Genomic DNA, 23584 nt, shown 5'->3' on the forward strand with positions numbered 1-23584 from the left:
TCCTTAAAACACTTAGAAAAGTGGAGACGTCATTTATTATTTTAAATGTCATAATTACAATTAAATGGTTTTGTTTGGCAGGCAGCTTATGTGTTTTCTTTTTCTTTACTCTCTGCGTGTGTGTGTGTGTGTGTGTGTGTGTGTGTGTGTGTGTGTGTGTGTGTGTGTGTGTCTGTGCGCTAAGCAGCAAGCAACAGCAGGGGAGCTGCTACCACACAAAAGAGCCCTCACGGGGCAATCCCTCTAAAGCAGCCAGTGACATCATCATTGCGAGACGCTGACATGGGTCATCTCTGTGAATCAGAGGTGAAATGGAGATTCTGCACTTGGGAGAAAAAGCATGGAGTGGGCCGAGACAGAGAGCAACAGAGAAGGCAGAAACAGTGAGGAAAGAAGGGAATAGATGGAAGGCTGACAAAAGCGTGGTGTGGGAGCTGCTGCGTGTGTTGTGCTGTGCCGGGCTGTGCTCGGCTGTGCATGGCGCAGTATTGACTACTGAGCCCAAACGGTCACTCATATGACATGTCTGATGTGGGCCAGCCCCTACTATTCAGGCCTTTGTGGTGCCGACACACTGAGCAGCGTGACAATGAAGTGCAAAGCAGCAGTGGCAAAGAGGGCCAACTATAAGGATGGCCAATCTACTTATGCACCCCAGAGCTGACAGCTTGACATTTCTATTCACCACTCAGAGTGGATGCAAGGGGGGGGGGGGGGGGATGAGAGAAGGCAGAAAGGAGTGAAGAAAAAAAAAGAAACAAAATGCTGTTTTTCCTTCGATCATCCTGTTGTATCTTGCCCACACAGTTGTTGCGGTTTACAAGATGCCACTCTCCAGGCTTGTTGGTATTGCTTCAGACAGTTAAGCAGAATAGGGAGTACAGTGGTGGACACAGATAAAAATGAGGCGGAGTGGTAGAAGATAAGTGTTGGCTACCGATGTACCTGTTTGGACACTCTGGGTTCCTCCTCAATATACTTCTGCTCAATGGGAATCAACGTCCTGAGACCAGCCTTCACCTGGAGGATGGAGTGGACACACACAGGCTCATAAACAGCAAACGGTGAGAGTTAAATGACACTCATTTGAAATAATATGGAAATTAAAACACTGATGATTACAATGGATTAGCAAGGACCTATATTTTTCATTATTTAAGGTTTTTCTAACATATTGTGTAGTGATACTGGTAGCACATGCATAGAGCGTGCCCCATGTCAGAGGCTAGAGAGAGCAAGAGAGAAAGCTGTAAGATGGCCGCTATAGGACACACACAGCGAATGGGCGAACAAAGGCTGTTGAGAGGGAGTCTTCGATAATTAAAGCCAAAACGAGGACGAGGGACAAGGGATGAGATGGAAGCGAGGCGGGGGACACACGCACACACACACACACACACACACACACACACACACACAAACAGAATAAAGACAACAGCAGCGTGGGGGGGATGCAGGAGAAAACGAGAGGGATGGAGAGAGAGGATAATGGGGGGGTGGGTGGGGGGCAAAATGAAGAAAAAAAAATCAGGGAGGAGAATCAAAAAAGCTAAAGAAAGACTTACAGCATTAAAAATCACGTCTATTTCGAGAAAGATGACCCCTTTTGTTGGCCCTGTCAGCTCCTTGCTTTTCAAGGCGTAGGCTTTGCGTTCTCCATTTTGGATCTGTGGGAGAGGGACATGACAGGCGTCTGTCTGGCAATACCCGGCTGAATCGGCTCCCCAAGCCACCTTTGAACCCCAGCTGCTGGCGCTGACAGGGAACCCAAAACAACTGTGGCAACTCTGACAAGTACCTGTTCATTACCCACCGCAGCTCGGCTCTGTCAAACAGAAATTAACTATCCTGGGGAATCATACTGTACAGCGGAGCATGGATATATTAGACACACAGTGCTTTCACAGGCTATCTATATTTTTTTCAAATATAAGAGACACTCTTCTGTCTTTTTTTTTCTTCTATAAATCGCATCGTCTCTCGATCAATGTCATTTTCATATAATCTCTCATCCCGTCACTCTCTTTCTTCTCAACCTATCAATCTGTTCTTTTTTTCTTAGCCTCTCTTCCATTTTTTCTCCTTCCTGTCATCTCTTTCTCTTTGTGAAATAACAGTCTCATCTGTGGAGTTGCAAAAATAACCTCTGCTTTTTATATCTTCCACTGTGTGTTTTCATTCTTTCCGTGTGTTTTCACTCTATGTTATCTGTATTATCCCCAAAGGAAAAGAAAAAGAAAACGCACAGAAAAAAATCTGCCTTTGACTCACATTTAGTAAAGGAATAGCCACTTTCCCCAGGAAGTCTGCACTTCTGTCTCGGTCCTCATCGTAAACAGTGACCTCAAGTACCGAGTGGATGTCCTTCACGTTACTGGACCACACACAAAGACAACACCGACGACATACGTACTGAAATATAGGTTATAAACTGAAACAGTCCGATAGCTATCACATCTTGCAAGAGCTTCTCTAAAAAGACTCACAGAAAACAATTTATAATCTGAAACATTATATAGGTGGCATAGCAAATTCCTTATATTTGAATACCATCTAATACATTTACATAAATGTTTAAAAATCACCATTAGCATGCTATATGTGATATTGCACTACATTACTGCCTGAGCTAAGCAGAAGTTAAGTGTGAAGCTCAGACATGTCATCTTTTAAAAACTAGGCTAGCAAGAAGATAGCTGATGTTATGTTTAGAAAGGAGGCTATGAGAAACATGTGCACTTCAAGAATACTTTTTAAGTTAAAAGTTGATTAATGGAGAAGGCTTTCAGCACTATGAATTGTGATCAATACACGTCTTTTAAATGATCAGATTGGACCAGAATTGCTAAAAAAAAAATATGAAAGAAACGGACACACAGAAAAACTGTTGAATGCTATAAATGTATAATATGTCACAAATGAGACTTTTGCCTTGACTTTATTAGTCTTGAATTCAAAAGGTACATGACAGTTAAAAAAATATTTTATTTCCATTAGTGCAATGAGTACTAACTGTGTGTGACATGGGTGTTGTAAAAGCCACTTACAAAGTGAAGACCTTGTTCCATTCTGGGTTGAGGTTTTTGTAGACGGTGTGCGTCTGCAGCCGATCGTTACTCAGCTCCACCACACAGAATGGGTCACTCTTACCTGCCGAGCAAAAAAAAAAAAGACAAGCATACAAGAATGACCTTCTTAGTTAAAGGAGAGACATAAATACAGTAGACACTAAACTTTTGATGGCTTGAGGTTTCAAGGAAATCGAGAATCTGAAGTCATTCCAACAGCTTTCCAATCCCTCATATTATTAAGACAGATAGTATATAGCATCCTCCCTTTACATCACATTACAGCTCCAATACCTTGGACTTATCAGAACGGTACTTATGCCATATATATTATAAAACAGTATATCAGTGGAACAGCTGCGAGCTGTTTCTATCAACACCCTGGGAACATGCACAACTAGAAGATAAGCTCCAGGACAACTATGCCCTGGGCGGTCACAAGGAGGGGGTGGGAGAGTGAAAAGGGAGAGAGGACTTTGAGAATAGATGGTGTGGAGAACACAGACGGCGATGTGGCTCTGAAGGCCAGAGAAGTTCAAAGTAGAAGATAAAGACAGCCGAGCAGGGGTGTGGGAAACATAGCTGGTCCGTGATTGGCGATTCCAAGCGAGCAATGGGATGGAAGCAGCAACGAAGTGGCACAAAAAAAATTGTAAAAGCAACAGGAATAAAATTCATACTGACAGCAATTTATATTAATACAAATATTGAAAGTAATTTGGGATATTAAAATTGAAATTTGACCTGTTTATTACTGCGGCAAAGGTTTGTAGACACTGGTAGCAATCAATACAACACTACGTGACATTTCACAGTAATTATAGGAGAAACAAAGCAACATACATCCAAATGTAGATTTATCCTCCAGAAAAAATATTTCACATATGAAATAATTTGAATGGCCTGTCAATCCCAAAAGATACAACTTTAATATACTGCCAGAGAACTTTAAAGACCCTCAGATGTTAAAAATCACCGAGATGATATATGGTTCAATATAAATCATATTCATTCATGCTAATTTATTCCAACAAAACTTTCAATTCAGAATTTACTACAGTTATGTAACTGTGTAGAGAGAGAGAGTGAGACAGACCGAGAGGGAAAATAAAAATAATCACAGTTATTTCCTCCTCCTGAGAATAGCGTACTGTACTATAATAATCAAAACCAGTAATGTCCTATATATTCTCTATTTGTTTACTAATGTCTCACATTTCAATTTCTTTGTACACAGAAAGGAGTGAGACAGCTCCCCATGCCTGCCAGCCCACCTCCCTTCGATTGCCTCAAAATGAACTAAAAACAACAAAACTCTTAATTCTGGCTTTGATCATTATTTTCTATTAAAACTGTTGGGAGCCATTGCGCTGTTTGTTGGAGCTTATAATTTGAAAAGACTGGGTCAGGATTTAAAAAAAAAATGTGTCCCAGACGCATTCCCATTGAAAATAGTGAGAATATTGAAATATTAGTAAAGCAGCAATATTGCATAACAAAACTCAATAAAGTTGGGATTGAGTTCAAAGCCCCTCCGCCAAATTTCTGTATGTGCTTGTGCGTGTATGTGTGTCTGTGAGTGTCATTGATTGGTGTGATTTTCTTCAAATGGTGTGACAAGGGCAGGACATTTAGTGGGTGTGCAAAGTAAATGTCACCGTGATCAATGCTGAGCCGTAGGTGTTGCCTTTCACATTGGTTTGTGGGGCTCTATTGATGTAGAGTGTTTGAAGTGAATATTGACAGCTATGACTCCTGTGATAGAAAACAAGATACATTAAAATAGACAAAAGACAATGGACTCAAGAGTCTATTTGTGCATACTTTGTTAGCCATATCAATTGCTTGCATAGTACATAATGTATTGTAATCAAATTCAAATACTTCCCGAGACCAATAATAAATACAATAATGTCTAAAAATTGTAAACAAATAAAAATTATATATTTTGGCAGTACTTTTTACAGTAGTGAATATTTGAAATCCTTCTTAATCTTCCCAGAGCTTCCATAGCATAAACGGTTATAGTGTTGTCCCCACAAATCATGTCTGATTAAATTGAAATGCAATCATCCAAATTAAGAGCCGTAAATTATTTCTGTGGAACCCTGACCCTCCCCCATTTTCTCTCTAATATTCTGTTTTTAATGACATGGCAGACTGTGTTGCCGCAGAGAGCCAGTTGTCATTGGTGATGAACTCTCACCTTATTGGCCGCCAGCACCAGAGGCGGCTGTCTTAACCAATTACACGCTCAGGTTTGAGCGCCACTCAGAGATCATCCAGGTAATGTCCGAGCAAAGCCCCTCCCCCCTCTGGGTCCCGTCTCTGTGGCGCTGGCAGAGGGTTTGCAGCTCAAACTAATTTCAGTGTGCCCTAAGATAAGTGTGGAGGATGAACACAGTGCGGAGACGAGGGAGCGCACTGTAATTGCCTCGCAGGAAGCTTAAGAGTTAGTGAGGAGTTTGAGGTTGGAGAGGGAGCGCACGCTCTCATGTTCCTGTATAATCACAATTAATTATGATTCAGACTTTAAAATGTAAATCAATTGCATTTCTTGGTTATTTTTCATCACATGTACTAGGTTAAAATAAAGTACCTACAGCATTACTTGATACAGGACAAAATCTACTTTTATACAGACGTGATATTGAGTGGAAAATAATGTCCAAGAAGTCTACACGTGCTTAGGTGTTGCTGCTGGAAGTGCATGTGTGCGAGTGCATGTGTCCATGTGTGTTTTGCTATTGAAATGTTCTAACGGTGTAGCATCCACTCAGAGGGACAAGAGCTGGCAGACAAAAGGGATTGTTGGTTTTAGAGACTATTTTCAGTTATCCTACTCGGTCTGGAGAGGAGCTACTCCACAAAAACACTTCAATTAGAGAGCGAGATGGCCAGAGAGGAGAGACAGAGAGGAGGAGGAGGAGGAGGGAAAAAGACAAGAGGGGAGACAGGCAGCGTGAATGGGAGAGAGATGGTGAACTATTTCTCTTTCACTGACCTCCTCTCTAACTGTCTGTCTGTTTGTCTGTCCGTCTGTTTCTCTCTCACCTTGCTCCTGACCCTCTCTTGGTTTGGGTTGTTAAAATAGGGTGTTCATGTGGTGAGGGCTCTTATGTGGCTCTTACAGAGCTATTGTTTCTGCCAGTGACACACACACACACACACACACACACACACACACACACACACACACACACACACACACACACACACACACACACACACACACACACAGAGCGTCAGACTCAAAACAGGAATAAGCCATCTAGAAACAACCCCTTTGCCGACTGTAGTCTAGGGTTAGACTGGCTGAAAGAAATCATTTTCTGGGTAACAAAAGCAAAATATTTTCTTTTTTTCCTCGCTTCCAAGAATGTATAAACTCAAATAAGGTTACAAATTGGACTGTATCCATTTGAGATTTCTTTGGCTATAACAAAAACTTGTGATGTGAAACCAAAGACCTTGTTTTGTGTGAATAAATAAAGAATCCCATGTAAAAACATCTTCACTTCTATTCAGTTTTTTAGCATATGAAATCCAAGTTTCTAATGTGAAAACACATATGGCAAACATTTTTGCTGTGGGTTTCAAATTGAATTTTTTTCACTTTTGTTTCCTCATTGATGGATTCAGTCTTGGTAGTTTCTATGTAAAATATTATACCTGGTTTGCACCACAAGACATGTTGCACTTTAACTGTGGAATAAGCCTGTAGCAATAATTTCAAATGACCACAGGCTGTAGAGGCACTGCAAGGAACCCAAACATGTTCTCTACGACCACGTCAAACAGGCAGAGACAAAGTGAAAGGCAAACAAACAGCCACTAGACATTATATTTCCACAGTTTTACTCCGTTTTTTTGTTTTGTTTTGTTTTTTGGAGGGATCCATGATGCTCAGACTGAATGATGAGCTCCACAACGAGGTCACGGAGCAAATTTCTGCTCCGAGTGAAATACAAGAGCCGGAGAGCCATTAGCCCTGCACTCCGGCTGCTCCGGTCGCTCCACGCAATAACCCAAATCAACTAGCTCCGCTCTCTATTGGCTAATGGGACTGTGGCGGTTTCAAATGGAAAAAAAGAAAACTCTCTCTCACACACACACACACACACACACACACACACACACACACACACACACACACACACACACTTCTCTCTCTACTAGATAATACAGAGTGAAAAACTAGGCCTGTCCACTGTAGACCTAATTAAAAGTAAGAATTAATGGAGAATGGAGAATTCAGAGAGAGCAAGCAGAGAAAGAGCAGGAGGAGGGAGAGAGATTTGTTGGTTCAAATATGTACTTTTTCTCTATTATTCAAATGAGCAGCCTGCATCTTTTCTAAAAAAAAATGCAGAGACAAATTTAGTGTCCAGCCCAAAGTAGACTTTAACTCTCTCTGAGGATTCTTGCAGAGGATCATTCCTTAAACCAAAATTACTCTCTGACTGTATCTTTGGCTAGATTTATGGCAGATTGCTGGTGCAGGAAAATGTGCCACAGATATTGTTTAATGTCTAAATGCAAAACTCAACCAAGAGTAATTTAAAGCCAAAATACTCTGTTATTGATAGTATTACTATAATCATCAGATGGTCTATAATGTTCACTCTGATTGTAAAGTATCAACAGAAATGGCAAAACAACAGACTATTTATTAGATTATGTTATGTGTATATGAACATATGGTCATGAATACAAGAGTACAAATTTAAGAGACTCAATTTTAACAATGTACGTCATATAGAACTGTTGTTTGGACTTGCGGTCATCGTCTTACCTGTGACATCTGCTGCCATCAGTCCTTCAGCTCTGATGACCTTCACCTGCACCACACCGACATCTTTCAGGTTGTGGAATGACCTCCACAGACTCTGAAACATCACAGGAACAAGGGTGAAAGGTCAAAGAGGACGCCAAATTAGCATAGAAGAGAAAGGTGGGTCAATAGCCTGACATTTCATCAAGAGAGGAAAGGGTAGAATATGTCCTTTAACAGTCCTCTTATTTGAAAATGTAGAGCTGACATTTATAGTCGAGTGTAACACAGGACAAATGGCGAGATTTAATTTCACTGAATAGCTGTTCTTGCCTGTTTGAAATGCTTCTTAACTTTGTACTTCTCAGATAAAATGGAACTTCACTCATTTTGATAAAGAAGATGAGCCATGCAGAAATATGTTGCAAAAGGTTACAGCGAATAAATACAGTACACAGATAAAAGTAGAACAAATGGGGGTCGTTGTCGACAACAGGCAAGTTCAACACTGTAACATGCTAAGTAGAAGAAGAAATTTCAGGGTTATATCCATTCCTATTATACAGTGAGAAGGCTAACTCAAGGTGAGAATGCATGAAGAACTATCTTATAAACTATAACTTACTGTTGCATTTAGAGTCTGAGGTTTTGTACTTTTCCATTAACTGTTCCACTCAAAGACTAGATTGTTAGATTGTGTTTTAGTGAAATGTAGAGTTGCACAAAGTGTTTTGTATATTGACCATTGATTGGTATTGAGGAGAGGAGTGTCAGTCTGAAACCGTTTTGGCATAAAGTTTGTATGGGATTTGGACATCCTCTCCTCTCCATGCCTAATATGAACAAAATGCAAAGGTTTTAATACAATTTTATACATTTTGATTTGTATTATTTGAACCCTAAGCTGATTTACTCCCTGGTGCACACTGTCTATTTTGGACAATTTAAAAAGGAAATGCTGGCTGATTGACTTTTTTAGTAGTCACTTCATGAGTTGCTTCCTCATAACTTTGTGTTTATGAAAAAGAGGTGCTTAGAGTGAGTGAGAGCGTGTGTGTGTGTGTGTGTGTGTGTGTGTGTGTGTGTGTGTGTGTGTGTGTGTGTGTGTGTGTGTGTGTGTGTGTGTGTGCATGCCTGTCTGTGTGTGAGAGAAAGCAGCATAAGTAGTAGCAGAAGAAGACAAAAGTGGAACTTATTCAAAATGAAATAAGACAATTCTTACAAAAGTCAAAAATGTTCACTATATAACAAAAGAAAAATATATGCATGAATTGCATGTGATGTGGTTTTCTTGATATCGATCTATCACTGTATACTGCCTACATGTTTGCTTGAGTGTTTGTCTGCTTTACTGAGAGACGCAGGAGAGAGTATAAGGCTGATGATATTATAATAGATATATTATGGTGAGTAGACTCATCCAGTGAAGCGTGACTGACAGTGATATCATACAGTAGTTATGAGGCCAACACACACTGACCTCCTGACACACAGTCCAGTCTACACAACATCCAAACAAAAGAGGGGGAAACACTACCAATAGATAAACAAACCAAGTGTAAAACAAAAAGTCAAGCGTACAAGCTAACTCACATACACCCACACAATCGCCCCCCTGGTATTGCTCTCCTTCTTGCATGCTCACACACACCATAAAGACACATTTACATACACAGTCAAGGTATGCTATGTGGCCCTGTGACGGACTGAAATGAGAAGAGAAATACAAGGATTTGATTACCAGGAGAAAGAATGATGACTGTGTAAAAACTAGTCTGTAAATCTGTGGAATAAAGGTATACATGTGGAAATCAGCAGCTGGGCCATGAGGCACACACACTGAAAGACACACGCACAATCATAAACTCATGCTTTTGTTCAAACCCAAATGCTCAGGTATAAACACATACATAGAAAACCTATACTGAGGCCATATTGAGTAGCATGTCGGCGTGTCTTAAAAGCAAAGTGGAAATGCACTTCACTTCAATTTATTTCTCTCTCTCTGGCAATAACCCCTTCCATCCCCACAGGAGTAATTATAATTTAAATTTCAGAGTCAGGGCCAGGCTACAGACTTAATTCATTATTACCAACTCTGTCAGACTCTGCCTGTTTCCAGCGATATCATTGTCCAAAAGCTCTCTAAAGGAGATGAGAGGGGAGAGTGTGTGAAAGAAAGAGGGGGAAAGAGAGTATGTGAAAGAGAGGGAAAGAGAGACATACAGAGGGAGAGAAACAGAGAGAGAGAGAGAGGCAGTGAGGAGACAACTCTCGATTTTAAGGCACGATTTCTCTGAAGATACAGCTGCTTGTTTTGATTATTGGGGAGCAGCGAGGAAGCGAGTCAGAGGGAGAAAAAGAGTCAGAGAAAGGGCATGATGGAGCCAACAGAGGAAGACACGAGGGCAAAATAATGGCGGACTGGTTCACGTGTTCAACAGGAGTTAGCTAGGAATCCAATGTCATTACTTTTTTGGCCTGTATCAAAAAACTATACCTGGCATCAAAGTCTGGTCGGATTCATAATCCTGTTCACTTAGTGTTCAGTCAGATATTTATAGATTTACGTTCTAATTCCACCAATGTTATTGTTAAGATTTGTAAGTTTGTTTAGTTGTTTTATAGTTCTTCATTTATATCTCAATTTTGCCAACTTCGACTGTGTTGTTTAAGAAAAGTTATAGTACAGCTGCTTGTGCTTAGACATTTAACATTTGATAAGCTTCTGTTATTATAGGGTATTAAAAAGGTAACATTTTGGTACTGTACCAAAAATAAAATCATAATTTCAAACAATACTGTATTGATATGGCACAAATGGCACGGAGATTGATCAAAGAAAATGAGACAGAATTACTCTTCTTTAATGTATGGATGCAGAGCAATTTTTTCACCCCCCCCACAACCCATCATCCACACTCCATCCATTCCTCCCAGCATACAGGCTCCCTGAGGGGACATTTAGGGTTCAACCTCAATCCATGACTGGTGGAGAGAATACACCCATCCTCCACAAGGATTCAAATCCTCATCAGAAAGATAAACAGCAAAAGATGGAGTAGAAGGACAGACAGACAGGATGAAGGGAGACCATGACCGACCCCCACCCCCTCATTTACGTCTCCCCCACACCTCCATCAGCAGGCAGGCAGACTGACGGGGATAAGGAGGTGCTGAAAAGAAGGGATGAACAGAGGAGAAAAGAGAAAAATGGAAGGACAGAGTTGGCTTTCATAAAACAAACCCCCGCCCTGCCCGTGATTGACATCTTGTCAGTGTGACATCTTCTTCCCGTCGCTGTCACACTCAACAGCCACACAAACACAGATGAATCAGCCGCAGCATAGGCTTATGACTGACTGTCATCTTTGCATCTTGTCACCTTTCATCAGGGCTCCATATAACATTTCACACACAGACAGACACAAAGCGTCTGCCCGGCAGCCGAGCAGTTCAGAGGACATTAAATCAAATGCACGTGAACTGCTCAAACGCAAACCAAAATGCTTACGCCCTATTCCCACTCCTGTTCATCAACTCGGCGTCAGTCTGTCAAGATTCTCTCTCAAAGTTTGCTCTCTGCCCGTCCCACACTAAACTGCAGCCCCTTGTCTCACGTCCTGTCCAGGTTGTGTCCTTTCTCGTCACCTTAGAGCGGTGCAGTGGAGTGGGTTGGAGAGGAGCTGCAGGTGTGTGAGTGTGCATACATGTGCGTGGGTGGTGAAGTGCCTCCACTTCAGCGGAGGTCGCCATGTCCTCCTTCTCTCATCCACCCATCTTGCGGCCACCTCGGGCCCATTAAAAGCCATTAGTGTGTGTGCTCCTTTGCCATCATAATGCATAAATCTCTTTCTCTCCTTTTCCCTCTCTCCCTCTGTCCCTCTCTACTTCTAGGAAACAGTAATTAGGGATGAAAGAAAGGTTACGGTGAGAAATAGTACATCCAAGGCAGTTGACACTAAGTGTATTGCACCGTGTTGCATATAGCTCTGCCTCAGCTGCATTCAAAGTAGTTTGCAGTAGAAAAAATCATGTGTGCTCATTCACATGCATACATGCGGTACATTCAAGTGAACAGAGGCACTCACAAACCCGGCAGATAAACACACACACAAAGCAGTCACTATGCAGAACAGCTAGAATGAGAGAGACATTAATGAGTTCGGCGCTAGCATCAGATCCCAGCACTCAGGTGTCTATTATCTGCTGTCTTCAATGGCCACAGATTGGGATGAGGAAAAAACACCTGCTAAATACAACACAGTGACCTCATTGTGACCACATGTGTGAGGTGTGGCGTGTGTGTGTGTGTGCTTATATGTGTGCGCATGTGTGTGAGTCTGTGAAAAAGACATTTGTCGGATTCAAAATATGTAATGTCTTTTTCGAGATTCAGGTTATTAAATTGAGTTTGCATGCATTTAGGTGTATGTCTTTGTTATTGTTTAACCTGAAACACATTTTGCAATCCAATGCTACACACTGCCTTAAAGTAAAAGTTCTAAAGGCGGGCATGAAAAGAAGATCTCAATTGTCCTCATTCTTATTTGTGAAGCTATCTGCTCTTTAAAGCTATGATGATGATGACAGCTTGGTTCTTGTGTTGCTCCGAAAACCCCCCATCTTATGAATTAGATAGCTGAGGCAGGAAGGTATTGTTTTTGCATGTATCTGAATGTGTGTACCTGTTTGTGATTAGCAGTAGTGGATGCTTTGTGCGCGCTGCACAGCTGATTGCAAGCAGATAATACCGGTCAGTAAAAATGTGCCCAAGCATAATAACATGCACCTACCTCCACATGCACACACATACACACACTGGGCAGATTAGTGGGCTTTGAGCAGCACCGTTATGTATTAGTGGTGGTACTTGGTGTTATCGGTGCTCTTTGATAAGGTACATCTTTATTAAATTCTCTAACTGAAAGACGGCCAGTCTGGGGAAAAGGAATATGTTAATAGGTAGAGACCATTCAAGTCTTTAAACCGACCTCACTGTGCCACTCCATCGGCAACCCCCCACCTTCCTCCATCCTATCTCTCCATCCCTTCATCTGACAGGAGGGCCACAGTGGCAACAGACAAAGAGTGGAGGCTGCTGGGAGAGCGGGACAGAGATGGAGAGTGCTGGAGAGAGAAGGAGGCAGGAAAAGAGGCAGGCGAAGGAAGGAAAATGTCTCGCCTTCAGCCGAGCAGAAAAAACGGGGTCTGTACGAGTTGTGAGAGAGGTGAAATAGCTTTTTCTTTTCATTTTACACGCCTTCCCTTCCCGGTGCAACCCTCATCCTTTACCTCTCGCCCCCTATTACACACATTTTCACACACACACACACACACACACACACACACACACACACACACACACACACACACACACGGCCCTCATTTTGTGGCTGTGAGGAGAGGCACAGCATGTGCATGTCCCAGTCCTAGAGCTCCCCCCTCTGATCTTGGGTGGTTGCTGCAGCGCGGAGCAGAGTGGTCAACCTCCTGTGGCTATCCAAAGAGGCACCGCCACGGTTGTGTAGGTCGCTGCCCCCGTGTTTGGCCTTTGGAGCCTCGCCGCTGGTGCCTATGCCCACACCGTAAGACGCAAACACACACCAGCTGGGACGTGACGTTAGCTGAGCACATACTATAATCCCACGCTCTGTACACGTGGTACTCATGGGGAAATTGTAATAATGATTTAACCAATCTTGTATGTTTTTTGTTATTAAGTTAAAGTATTTAAATTAAATTAAAAGCATAAAGTTAACAAATATCTTTTAAACGTCATGACTAAAAGCAGATATGGCCGCGGCATTGCGTGATAAGAGCTGATTCTGTCGATGTGTAGAGAAATGCCTCATGTCAAGGTTGTCAATGAATGAAACCTATTGAAAGTGTGTGTGAGAAAGCATGTGTGTGAGTGTCTCTTTGTAGCAAGGAGTGAAGATGACAGGGAGCGAGGGGTTAACTAGGCTAAGACAAAGACATAGGCTGAAACTATTGTGTTGAGTGGAGGGCCTCTGGGGCAGATGGGGCCTTAGAGCTCTCTCTCTCTCTCTCTCTCTCTCTCTCTCTCTCTCTCTCTCTCTCTCTCTCTCTCTCTCTCTCCCTCTCTCTCTCTCTCTCTCTCTCTCTCTCTCTCTCCACTACTGGAAACTCAATGACAACTGGCTAACAAGCCCAGACATTTTACACACAAATAAATGATCCAACATGCATTAATCATAAATGCACAACTCACTAAAGAATGCTGATGCAAATACCGCACAATACTCACGCCTTGCATCATAGCAACAGAAACAAACCAGCAGTGTGAGTCTCCATCATTTCCAAACAGTTTGTGCAAACCTAACAACCCCCGTGTTTCTTCCTTCCATTTTGAATCTTCACCAACTCCTCTGCTCTCCACTTCTTCTAACTTCAAAACGCAGTTTGTAGGATTATATTTTCAATAGCTTGTAAAAAAATAAATAAATAAAAGACTCTTCTTGATGAATGAGTTAGATTCTTCATAAAATGTGAAACAATTGTGACTTTACAATATTCTGATAATAAATGTGTGAGTGAGATGAGACAAGTGTGACACACGTAACATAGCCACCAATTAATGGAAGAAGCCACACTATCACTAATATGATTACTCATAACACAATGGTTACTGCGTGAAATTTGTTCTAGCTTTGTGATAAGGAGAATATTAAGTATGCGGACATAACTTTAAGTATGAACAACTATGGAAACTTTGGCATACTGGTTATTGTGTAGTTGTATCTACCTTCTAGTATTTTCAATATTTTGATAAAATTATTTATGTCTCATACACCGCTTACTTTCCTCTCAAAAGTATTCACACAACATAATCTTTTCCTAAACTCAATACACAACACAAAGCCACGCTTACAATAAAACAAACTCACATATCTCTGCATGATCTGGTGTCTCTCGTGCGGGTCGTCCAGCATGTTGACTGACAGGTCTGATATTGAAACGGCGGCAGAAGCAGTGAGTGTAACCAACAGCACCAGCACACCTTCACCTTCCTCCAGTGGCAGGTCCAGCTTGTGTGTGTGTTCTTTAGTAAGATGCGACAGGTTGATGGTACACCTAAAGTGCACACACATGCACAAACAAATAGGAACGGAATTCGATTTTGTGGGGAAGCTGACTGCGCTGAAACACATACTGATTGTAGCTTTGCTTAGCTTCCTCTTTTACAGAGGACAATAAGGACTAATCTTAAAGAAGTGCTATTGTTGCCATTTTGTGGGGCTGAAGTTTGCAGAAAAATGTCTGCAAAGTAATAATCATCACAGAACGTCTGTAAAGTTAACAAAAGAAGTCACACACAACGAGGTCTCCCATTTCCATTTTGGAAATAAAGTGTCTACTAGTTATCCTCTCAATAAGGTGACCTCATACGTCACATGTTTTGCTGGAGAATGGCAATAGCTTAGTTACAGTATAACAAGCGTCATGGTTGTCAGATATAAGCAACTGCAGACAACTTAGCAAAAGCCGACACAATTAATACCTTTAAGTCGGCACTCATGAGCATCTTCTCTTGACTGAATTGATTTTCTGGCATGGCCTTAATATATCTCCAGTTAATACCAAGGCCTGCAAAACTAACTACGGGCCTTGGGTGCAGAGTTCAGAGCAAAGGCTTCCTCAAATGCCTCCATGCTACAACAAACGTGAAGTAACAAATTAGTAAATCCATATAAAGCTACAGACATCAGAATGATGGAAATACTGTCATTGTGTAACCTCTGTAAGACTGTCTGAATAAGTCCTAAATGTCAAATATATGCATGATTTGGGTAAGCTACGTCTCTAGCTATACAACCCGACAAAAGGCCGATAGCTACATGTCCACAAAGACTGATGAGGACCACTGTACCTTCCCATGAAGTCATCCTTCTTGCCAGCGTCTTTGTCCCAGACCGTAATGTCCACGTAGCCTCCCTGTTCATCGTACAGGTGGAAGTCAAACTGCTCTCTCCACTGGGGGTTCAGCGTTTTGGGAATTGTCTGAGTAAACGAAAGAGGGAAATACATGGTTTGACCATATGTGCTTGTACATATATTGAAGGTTAGCAACAAAACTTAATTAGTCTTTAATACAAACTTTAAAGTGAAAAGGAATTTTTCAATAGCTTGAATGTGTGCTGAATACTGAAATGAAAAAAAACCCATAAAGAGCTTTGTTCGGAATTGCATGGAGTACTCAAACAGGAGAGTATTTACCTTGCTCTTGTACTTCTGATGTCCCATCTTGAATTTGACGTATGGGTCGCTGAGGCCGTTGGCATCCATGGGTTGGAGGCTGAGACCTTCTATCAGACTGATGCTGACTATACCTCGCCACAGCTGGGCTTTTCTGTGCACATCTGACAGACGCATACTCTGATACTGCACGCACGCGCGCGCATGCACACGCACACACACACGCACGCACGCACGCACGCACACACACACACACACACACACACACACACACACACACACACACAGTAAAGAAAAAGAAAACATTTACACAAACATGTGTGCATTCATACATAAACAAGCACGTCCACAAAATAAAGAAACAAATGAAAACATTAGACCCAAGCTAGAACTATGGCTTGTGCACACTTGGTCAACAGGAAAATAAGCGATCCCAAACACATTGAGACAACAAAGAGAAGCAGGCAAAACACACAAGACTTTTACACAAAATAAGATCATTATAAACCCAATTTATCTATGATGTGTGAACCAACATGACATGCCAGAACATCACCATGAATTACAAAACATAGTATCCCACTATTCTATTTAATCAAGTCAAAAAAGTCTGAAATCCCAAACATTTCTTTTGGAATGCTGAGAAACAAACACTGCATCCTCTGAATGATTACTAAGAATCTACTGTAGACAAAATAGCTTACAGTCTGCACAAGATTGTATATGTCATTGCATGAGTCTGGCATTTTCTGTGCAATAATAGAACTAATATAATAAAAATAAACAGGCGAGTGATTTGTATACCATCCTATCCAAAACGGGCAGACCACTGAGATGCTGTTCCAGTAACTCTGTGAATTTCTTATTCCATCTGGCTGTACTGTAAGTTGACAGCCCTGCAAATTCAGATTGATGATTCTCCATAGTTTAAGTCTGTTTTTTCCAACAGTTTTCTCAGCACTTAAAGGCCTATTTAACCTCTCTTTGAATCATGTCAGTATCCTTCACTAAAACAAAGAGCAGGGTATTTATTTGTCAAACAAATACACCCATTTCTCTCTCTCTCTCTCTCTCTTTCTGCCTTTCCCTCTCCTCCTTCCTCGTTAGGGAGAATTTATTAGCATAGCTTTTGTTTTGCGGGCGAATTTCATTAAACTCTGAACAAACCCTGCCTCGCAAGCGCAGGCCTTTGATCTGGAGATGGAGCCTCTTAATTTCCATTCTCCAGACATTAAACAATGCGAATGGCTCCCTGCAATACAGCCAACCTCCCATACTGCAACTCCCACATCTTTCATTTCTCCTGTTCACTTGCTGCTAACACGCTGTATGCTAATGAAGAGAGGTCGTTGTTATGTCCTACTCGAGCACCATCCTGATTGTTTCCTTGTTTTGTTTCTACGTATTTCTTGTTAAAGAAAACCACGGGCTATTTGGATTGGGAGTCCACATCTCTCTGCCAGAGCACAGCAGGAGAGAGATCATGCACCGAGATGTTCGGAGGTTGAAAGTCTTATAAGAGATACTAAGATTCAGTTTAAGAACTAACACAGCCACATACAACTTATTTCAGCCCTTTGGAAGAATAAAAACAACTCAAGTACCAAAATAAGCATTTTTGCCTTGTGGTAAAGTTAGAGAGACCCGGATTTAATATGCATCCGACTCATAATCATTATCTCAAACTACTTCTTGAATAGTTAGCATCTTCTGCTGTGGGTTAAATACTCATAGATGCTTCATTAAAAAGAAGTGGTTGTGTAAAAATAACTGTGTACTTGTATGCAGAAAAGCACGGAGGCAGGGAGGCACTCAGGAGCAGCGCCTTTTTGGAGGGGAAACACAGTAGCTAGTTAGTGTTTGAGCTAATTCCCGAGTCACAGGCGGGGTGGCCCAGTTTGGAAGTTTGGAAGCTTCAAAGGGTTTGGGGAAGCACGATACAGCAGGACGTCTGTCCCGCTCTGACCAACACAACTGAAATGTGTATCTGTCTCTTGGTGGGATATCACACTTTTGTGAACTGTAAGGACGAAAACATTCAGTGGCTCTAGCAATTTAGGAGATTGACTAAAAGTAAAACTGAGTTTCCAGATTCAGCCCGTTTCTTCAATTTTTTAACAAAACAGGAAAACATAAAGAACATTAATAAATGGAACACATGAAGTTGTGTTCACAAAATCGCCCGTAATACTAATACTACTGTATTTGACCAAAAAATAAGTGAGTGCTTCATGCATTGAGCCAATAAAAAAAAAAAGCAGAACTTTGACCAGCATGCTTTCTTTTACAACCTTACAGCCAATGAGAATCTCAAAGAATAAAACCAAAACAATAGCAGTCTCTTATGGCAAGATGAGAACTTAAAACAGTGTGAACATCAAAGATTTGCACTTGATTCAAAGGGGTCTAAGAGTGTCCTATAATCAGTCCACACAGGCATCAACAGACTTTCATGTGTCAGTTGATTTGCTGTACAGGACTCCTTTAAAACCCAAGACAAACAAAGTGCTTCATTTTCTCACAAAGCAGCTGCAATATACTGTGCAGATCAAAGGTGGAAAAGCATGGATATATCACTGCACAATAACAGCTTAAAAGGACAAAGATTATAACTGTTCTAATACTAAATATGTAAAGAGTGAAAAAAGTTGTTTTGTTTAAACAATGGCAGTAATTGTAGTGCATTAATTCCACCCTTGGTGTTTATTTATAGGACTTATGTCTTGCCTTCACACATGTAAATACAATTCACCTTTAGGCTAAATCGCACATGCGTTCCAAAACAATTGTTTGCATCCCCTCAGGTGATGTAAATAGCAGGTGGTATATTGCAGCTTGTGGAAAATAAGCTAGTGACAATGAGAACTAAAGAAGTGAAAAACGGCTAATTCCACAGTGGAAGGAGGAAAAGAAGGGCGGAAGGATGAGGGCCAGGGAGACTCCATCCATGTACCAGGACACAAGTGAAGAGTGCAGGATAGGTGAGGTGCAATGCAGTCGGTAGTGGGGTCACAGTACAGTCAGAAGTTGTGTGGGTGGGGAAGTTACATGCTGTTTTAGTTTACCTTACTAGATCGTTTCCAGTTCCTTCTCAAAAGCATGGTCTGTAAATGAGATAAAGCCGTTACAGAGCGCCCCCCATTGCCTCCCCCTCAGAGGTTAAAGGGCATGGGTAATGTGAAGATGTTAGCCACGGCCTGGTGCGGGGGGGGGGGGGGGGTTATATAAAAAGACAAGGGCAGCTGTCATTCATCCAAGTTGAGTAAGCAAGGAGTGTACAAGAAGCGCTCTTGCCATATGGTGTTATGAAGTATTTACATATGCAGGCATGCACACACCAACACACACGCACATATGAAACGTATACATGTAGGTAAAAAGTAGCTGCAGTTTGTGTATAACCATCATTTTTATACTTGATACTTTCACAAATGCAATTAAATACTAGACCCAAAAAAAGACAGGATTGTTGTACTTAAAAGAGTAAATACCGTTTTGTACTGGGTGAGGATTACAGACTATTTTTTGAAGGTCTTGCCGCAAATACTGCAAATTATTTTTGAGATGCATGTTGCTTATTTCTGCTTATTTGGGTTGAATGTAATCATCAATGCAAAAGGTTCAAATACAAAAAGAATCATTACACGAGTAGACTATTTACATGGGCACAAAGAAACAATTCCCTCATGTCAAACCAACTTCAGAACACATAAGACAGGTCATATGCAGAAACACTGTTGATGCTCCATGATTACTTAAAATCACTATATTATTAGTTGTTCAATAAAGAATTTAAAGAAGATTAAAGCTCTGCCTCTTCCCTTACTCTTTCATACCAGTAGATGGCAACAGAGAGAGTCATCCAGGATGTACTAGTGTAACCTTGTACTCATTTTCTTCACAGTTGGAGAAATCCAAAATGATGCTTAACCTAAATAGAATTTATTTGTTCTGTCAAATGTGGACTCTCTGAACTACAGTACTAAATAAGCAGCAGAATTAAGACATCAGATCAAAAGGAATAAAATATTTCCCCCATGACTCTGCCTTGTTCCGGATCGAGCATGCAGGGGTCCAATTAACCAAACAAATAATTGAACAGAAGTAAATGCAACTCTGAAACATTGAGCACGTCCATAGAGGCACGAGCTGACATAATTAGGAAAGAGAATCCAGTGCTCTTTGAACATAGAACTTTTCCACAGAACATATTAATTACACTTGTGTTTATGCTTATGCATTTGCTGAGTTGAAGAGTTTCCAGTAAGTGATGCTGAATGAAGCCAACACATTCCAGTTCAACACAGCGTGCCTTCTGATCACTGTCTCTGATGTATGGAGAAATTAATATGATAAAACTTAAATTGACTTCTTCTTTGTTGTTGTTTTTAACATAGGTCATCAGGAGTTCCTTTTGGCTACAGTATATCAGGCATAGTATTCCTTATCTTGGTGTGATGCATCAGAGATTACATACAGCGGGGCAAGTAAGAGAGGAAGGTATTATTTCCCTGACTGAGGAGGAAATGTAGTGTGTGCAGGAAGAGAGAGAGAGCTGAATGAGTGATCCGATTTAAAGTTCAAATATTTTTCTTACAGCATCCCTCAAGTCTCCCTCCTTTGGTGACAGAGTTACCGCCAGTTCCAGGCTACCCAGGTTATGTTCAGGATACTGTGGGTCCTTCAGGTCCAGTGTCACATCCAGTGTCCTACAGGGAAGCACAGTAAACCACATATGCATGCTTAAGAGCATGGATTTCACTTATGTGGACATAAATTAATGCATGCATTACATGCACAGCCCAACCATCCAACTTAAAGTGGATACACATTTCAAGTGTAACTGAACAGATTGTTTTACAGAAGCTGCCCTTCTTGCTGTTTTCAGTGAGATACAACGACCACAAGCGTTCCGAACAATCTTGAATCATGCATCAGGAAGGTAATTAATAAAGGCATGTCAGGTGACTATTATTAAAAAGAGCACACTATTTCACAACAATATTAGCAAAAATTATTTTGGGAAAAAACAGTATGGCAAAAACATCACAATTTAGATTTTGATGAAAATGCATTAAGCTGACCCATTGAGACCTCTCCTCACACCCATGCTACATCCACACAGGTGTTTTCACTTAAGTCATCATTTAAGTCATTACAGTTCGACATGTCACAGTATAAAAAGCACTGGTGTAAACCGTAAAATAAAAGATTGCTAAATTATATTAAGATGCTTTGATTTCATGGCCTGGTATTGTGCATGCTGGCTCACGGTCACACAGTTATGGCTTGCAGTGCTGGAATGCTTGAATAAATTGGAGCCATTGTTAATGTTGTTCACAAAACTTTTCCTGCTTTTGCAAGTCTAAAATGTCTGCTGTGAAAAATGTCTATTACCAGCATGGCTGACCCAACTTACACTTGACAGGAGGTGTAATCAGACAGAGTAATTGAAAACACCTGCGTGAGTGTGCAAAAAAAATAATATTGTGACACCTACTCCAAAGTGATTGATGGCACACATGAAGTTTACAGATAATACAATAACTACACTAAGAGGTAAGTTAGACATTGAAATTACTACGAGAAACTTGAATTTTGTGTTGATTGTGGCGGTTTCTGTGGACAAATGCAGTATTGTTTTTCCTTTTCGAAAACTTCCCATTTTACTGTAGCGGGGTCTGCCCAGTCTGCCCTGATCAATCCTAGTTGAGTCTCCCATGCCACCCTTCTGGTTGCTGAAAAGGGTCGAACTAATTTTGCAAATGTGAAAACCACAATACAAATTCAAAAGCCACAACACAAATTCAAAAGCCACAACACAAATTCAAAAGCCACAACACAAATTCAAAAGCCACAACACAAATTCAAAAGCATGGCTTTTCCATTTGTGTTGTGGCTTTGCATTTGTTCAACCCTTCTCAGCCACCGTACTCCCTTCCCACCAACAGACCCAGCAACAACACCCAGCCCCAGTGGAGCAGCGAAGCAAAGCTGGCTCGAGGAAGACGCCGATCTGGATCTGTCCGCAGTGGGCTGGTCGCTGCCGGAGGTCCAGCTGGAGTCTGAGCTGATGAAGTTTCTGGTGAACCTGCACAATGTCGTCTGAATTTCCCGCAATAGCATTAACAATTAATGTATAAAAATAGCCAATCTTCTCGCTGGTGGTCTTTATGTAATTATGTTGACCATACAGAAGCATCGGTGTTAAATTAAGACCATTTCATAACCAGTTAAAAGTTCCTCATAGTAAGTCCATCAGAATATAAATGATGTTGTTAAATTGGTAAAAAAAAGTAAAAACTCCTTCATATAATTCTATGTAAAATCTAAATTTAATATAGCCCTGTTATACTTCATGAAGTTTGAGATGAGTTACCAAAAACTGACACTAGAGGGAGACAACAGACTATACAATGACCACACTGAGCAGCGAGGACAGATGCTTGAAGAGGTGTTACGAGTCGGACTCCCTAACTATTAACTTCACCATCATTTAAACTGCATTCATTGTCTCTCAACACATAAGCCTCACTGAAAATACCCACTACTAGGGAAATGAATGGAAGCTAAAGAAGTAATAAAAAAAGAGAAGACAAAGGACAAAGAGACCTCTGATGTTCCAGTGACTCCAAATGGAGGTATGCTGAGCCCATGAAATCATCCTGAAGTCCAAAGTCATAGTCAAAAACCTACAAAGAGACAATACACAGTTGTATAGTATTATATAGTGTAGTATACAGTACTGTCAAAAGAGGACCCTATAGACCACATGACAAATGTTATCGGTCACAATGAATAACCCTTCCTGGCAAAGAAAAGAAGCTTGCATAGTGAAGTAATATTTATATTAAAGCAGGAACACATTTAAAGCATCTGTACCTTGACGTAGAGCGGGTCCTTCAGGTTCTCCACCAGAAGGCTTACTCTCTCATCCCACAGCGGGTTGAGGTTCTTATGAATGGTCTTACTCCTGAACACCTCCTTCCCTGAAATCTTAAACTTCACATATGGGTCGCTGGTCCCTACAGGAAAAGACAGCAAATACAGAGAAATACTGTTAAAGCACAGGATTAAGAATAGTGCTAGCAAAATGATGGCATATGCTGCCTAACTATCTGTGAGGAAAAGGGGCAAATTGAAAAGGTAAGCAGGTACCCTTCTTCAGCCATTCATTGGTCAAATTCTAACTAGCCATGCCTGATGAGAATTTATTAAGTATACAAAACATATGTTTGCATATTTTATGCATATATATTTCATACCATGAAGGTATTCGAGTAACTTCTCTTGTACTTTCACAAGAAAATACATCTTTTGATCCCTCAAATTATCTTTAGACAGAGATGGTTGTACACACTGCTCTCAAGGCCTAAGGAGAAAATCAGGCATATCATGTGACTCATGCTCTATTGTGTATCATGATTACCAGTGATTAAAGCTGGTGCTTGGATGTAGACATCTCCTGCAGTGCCTCTACATGATCACTAGGTGGTGCTACTGACTCATTTAGCTCTACCTG

At 41.0% G+C, this 23584-nt stretch overlaps 1 protein-coding gene across 6 annotated transcripts in view; it reads right to left on the reverse strand.

Moving 5' to 3' along the window:
* Positions 1–23584, reverse strand: part of mctp1a (multiple C2 domains, transmembrane 1a) — a 126205-nt gene that overhangs the window by 45935 nt on the left and 56686 nt on the right. For 4 of the 6 annotated variants that reach the window (XM_068703073.1, XM_068703071.1, XM_068703076.1 and 1 more), the window contains exons 3-14: positions 22945–23087; positions 22675–22754; positions 20660–20771; positions 19128–19166; positions 16084–16248; positions 15737–15867; positions 14754–14940; positions 7864–7957; positions 3048–3150; positions 2272–2374; positions 1566–1667; positions 946–1020 (exon numbers count right to left, since the gene is read on the reverse strand). In XM_068703073.1, coding sequence (XP_068559174.1) covers positions 946–1020; positions 1566–1667; positions 2272–2374; positions 3048–3150; positions 7864–7957; positions 14754–14940; positions 15737–15867; positions 16084–16248; positions 19128–19166; positions 20660–20771; positions 22675–22754; positions 22945–23087 — 1334 coding nt within the window. The remainder of the gene's footprint in view (positions 1–945; positions 1021–1565; positions 1668–2271; positions 2375–3047; positions 3151–7863; positions 7958–14753; positions 14941–15736; positions 15868–16083; positions 16249–19127; positions 19167–20659; positions 20772–22674; positions 22755–22944; positions 23088–23584) is intronic. The other 2 variants (XM_068703074.1, XM_068703072.1) reach the window with 1 other exon arrangement.

Source organism: Cebidichthys violaceus, unplaced genomic scaffold (assembly GCF_023349555.1).
Source record: "Cebidichthys violaceus isolate CVI_PGR_0920_01 unplaced genomic scaffold, fCebVio1.0.p SCAF_9, whole genome shotgun sequence".
NCBI lineage: Eukaryota > Metazoa > Chordata > Actinopteri > Perciformes > Stichaeidae > Cebidichthys > Cebidichthys violaceus.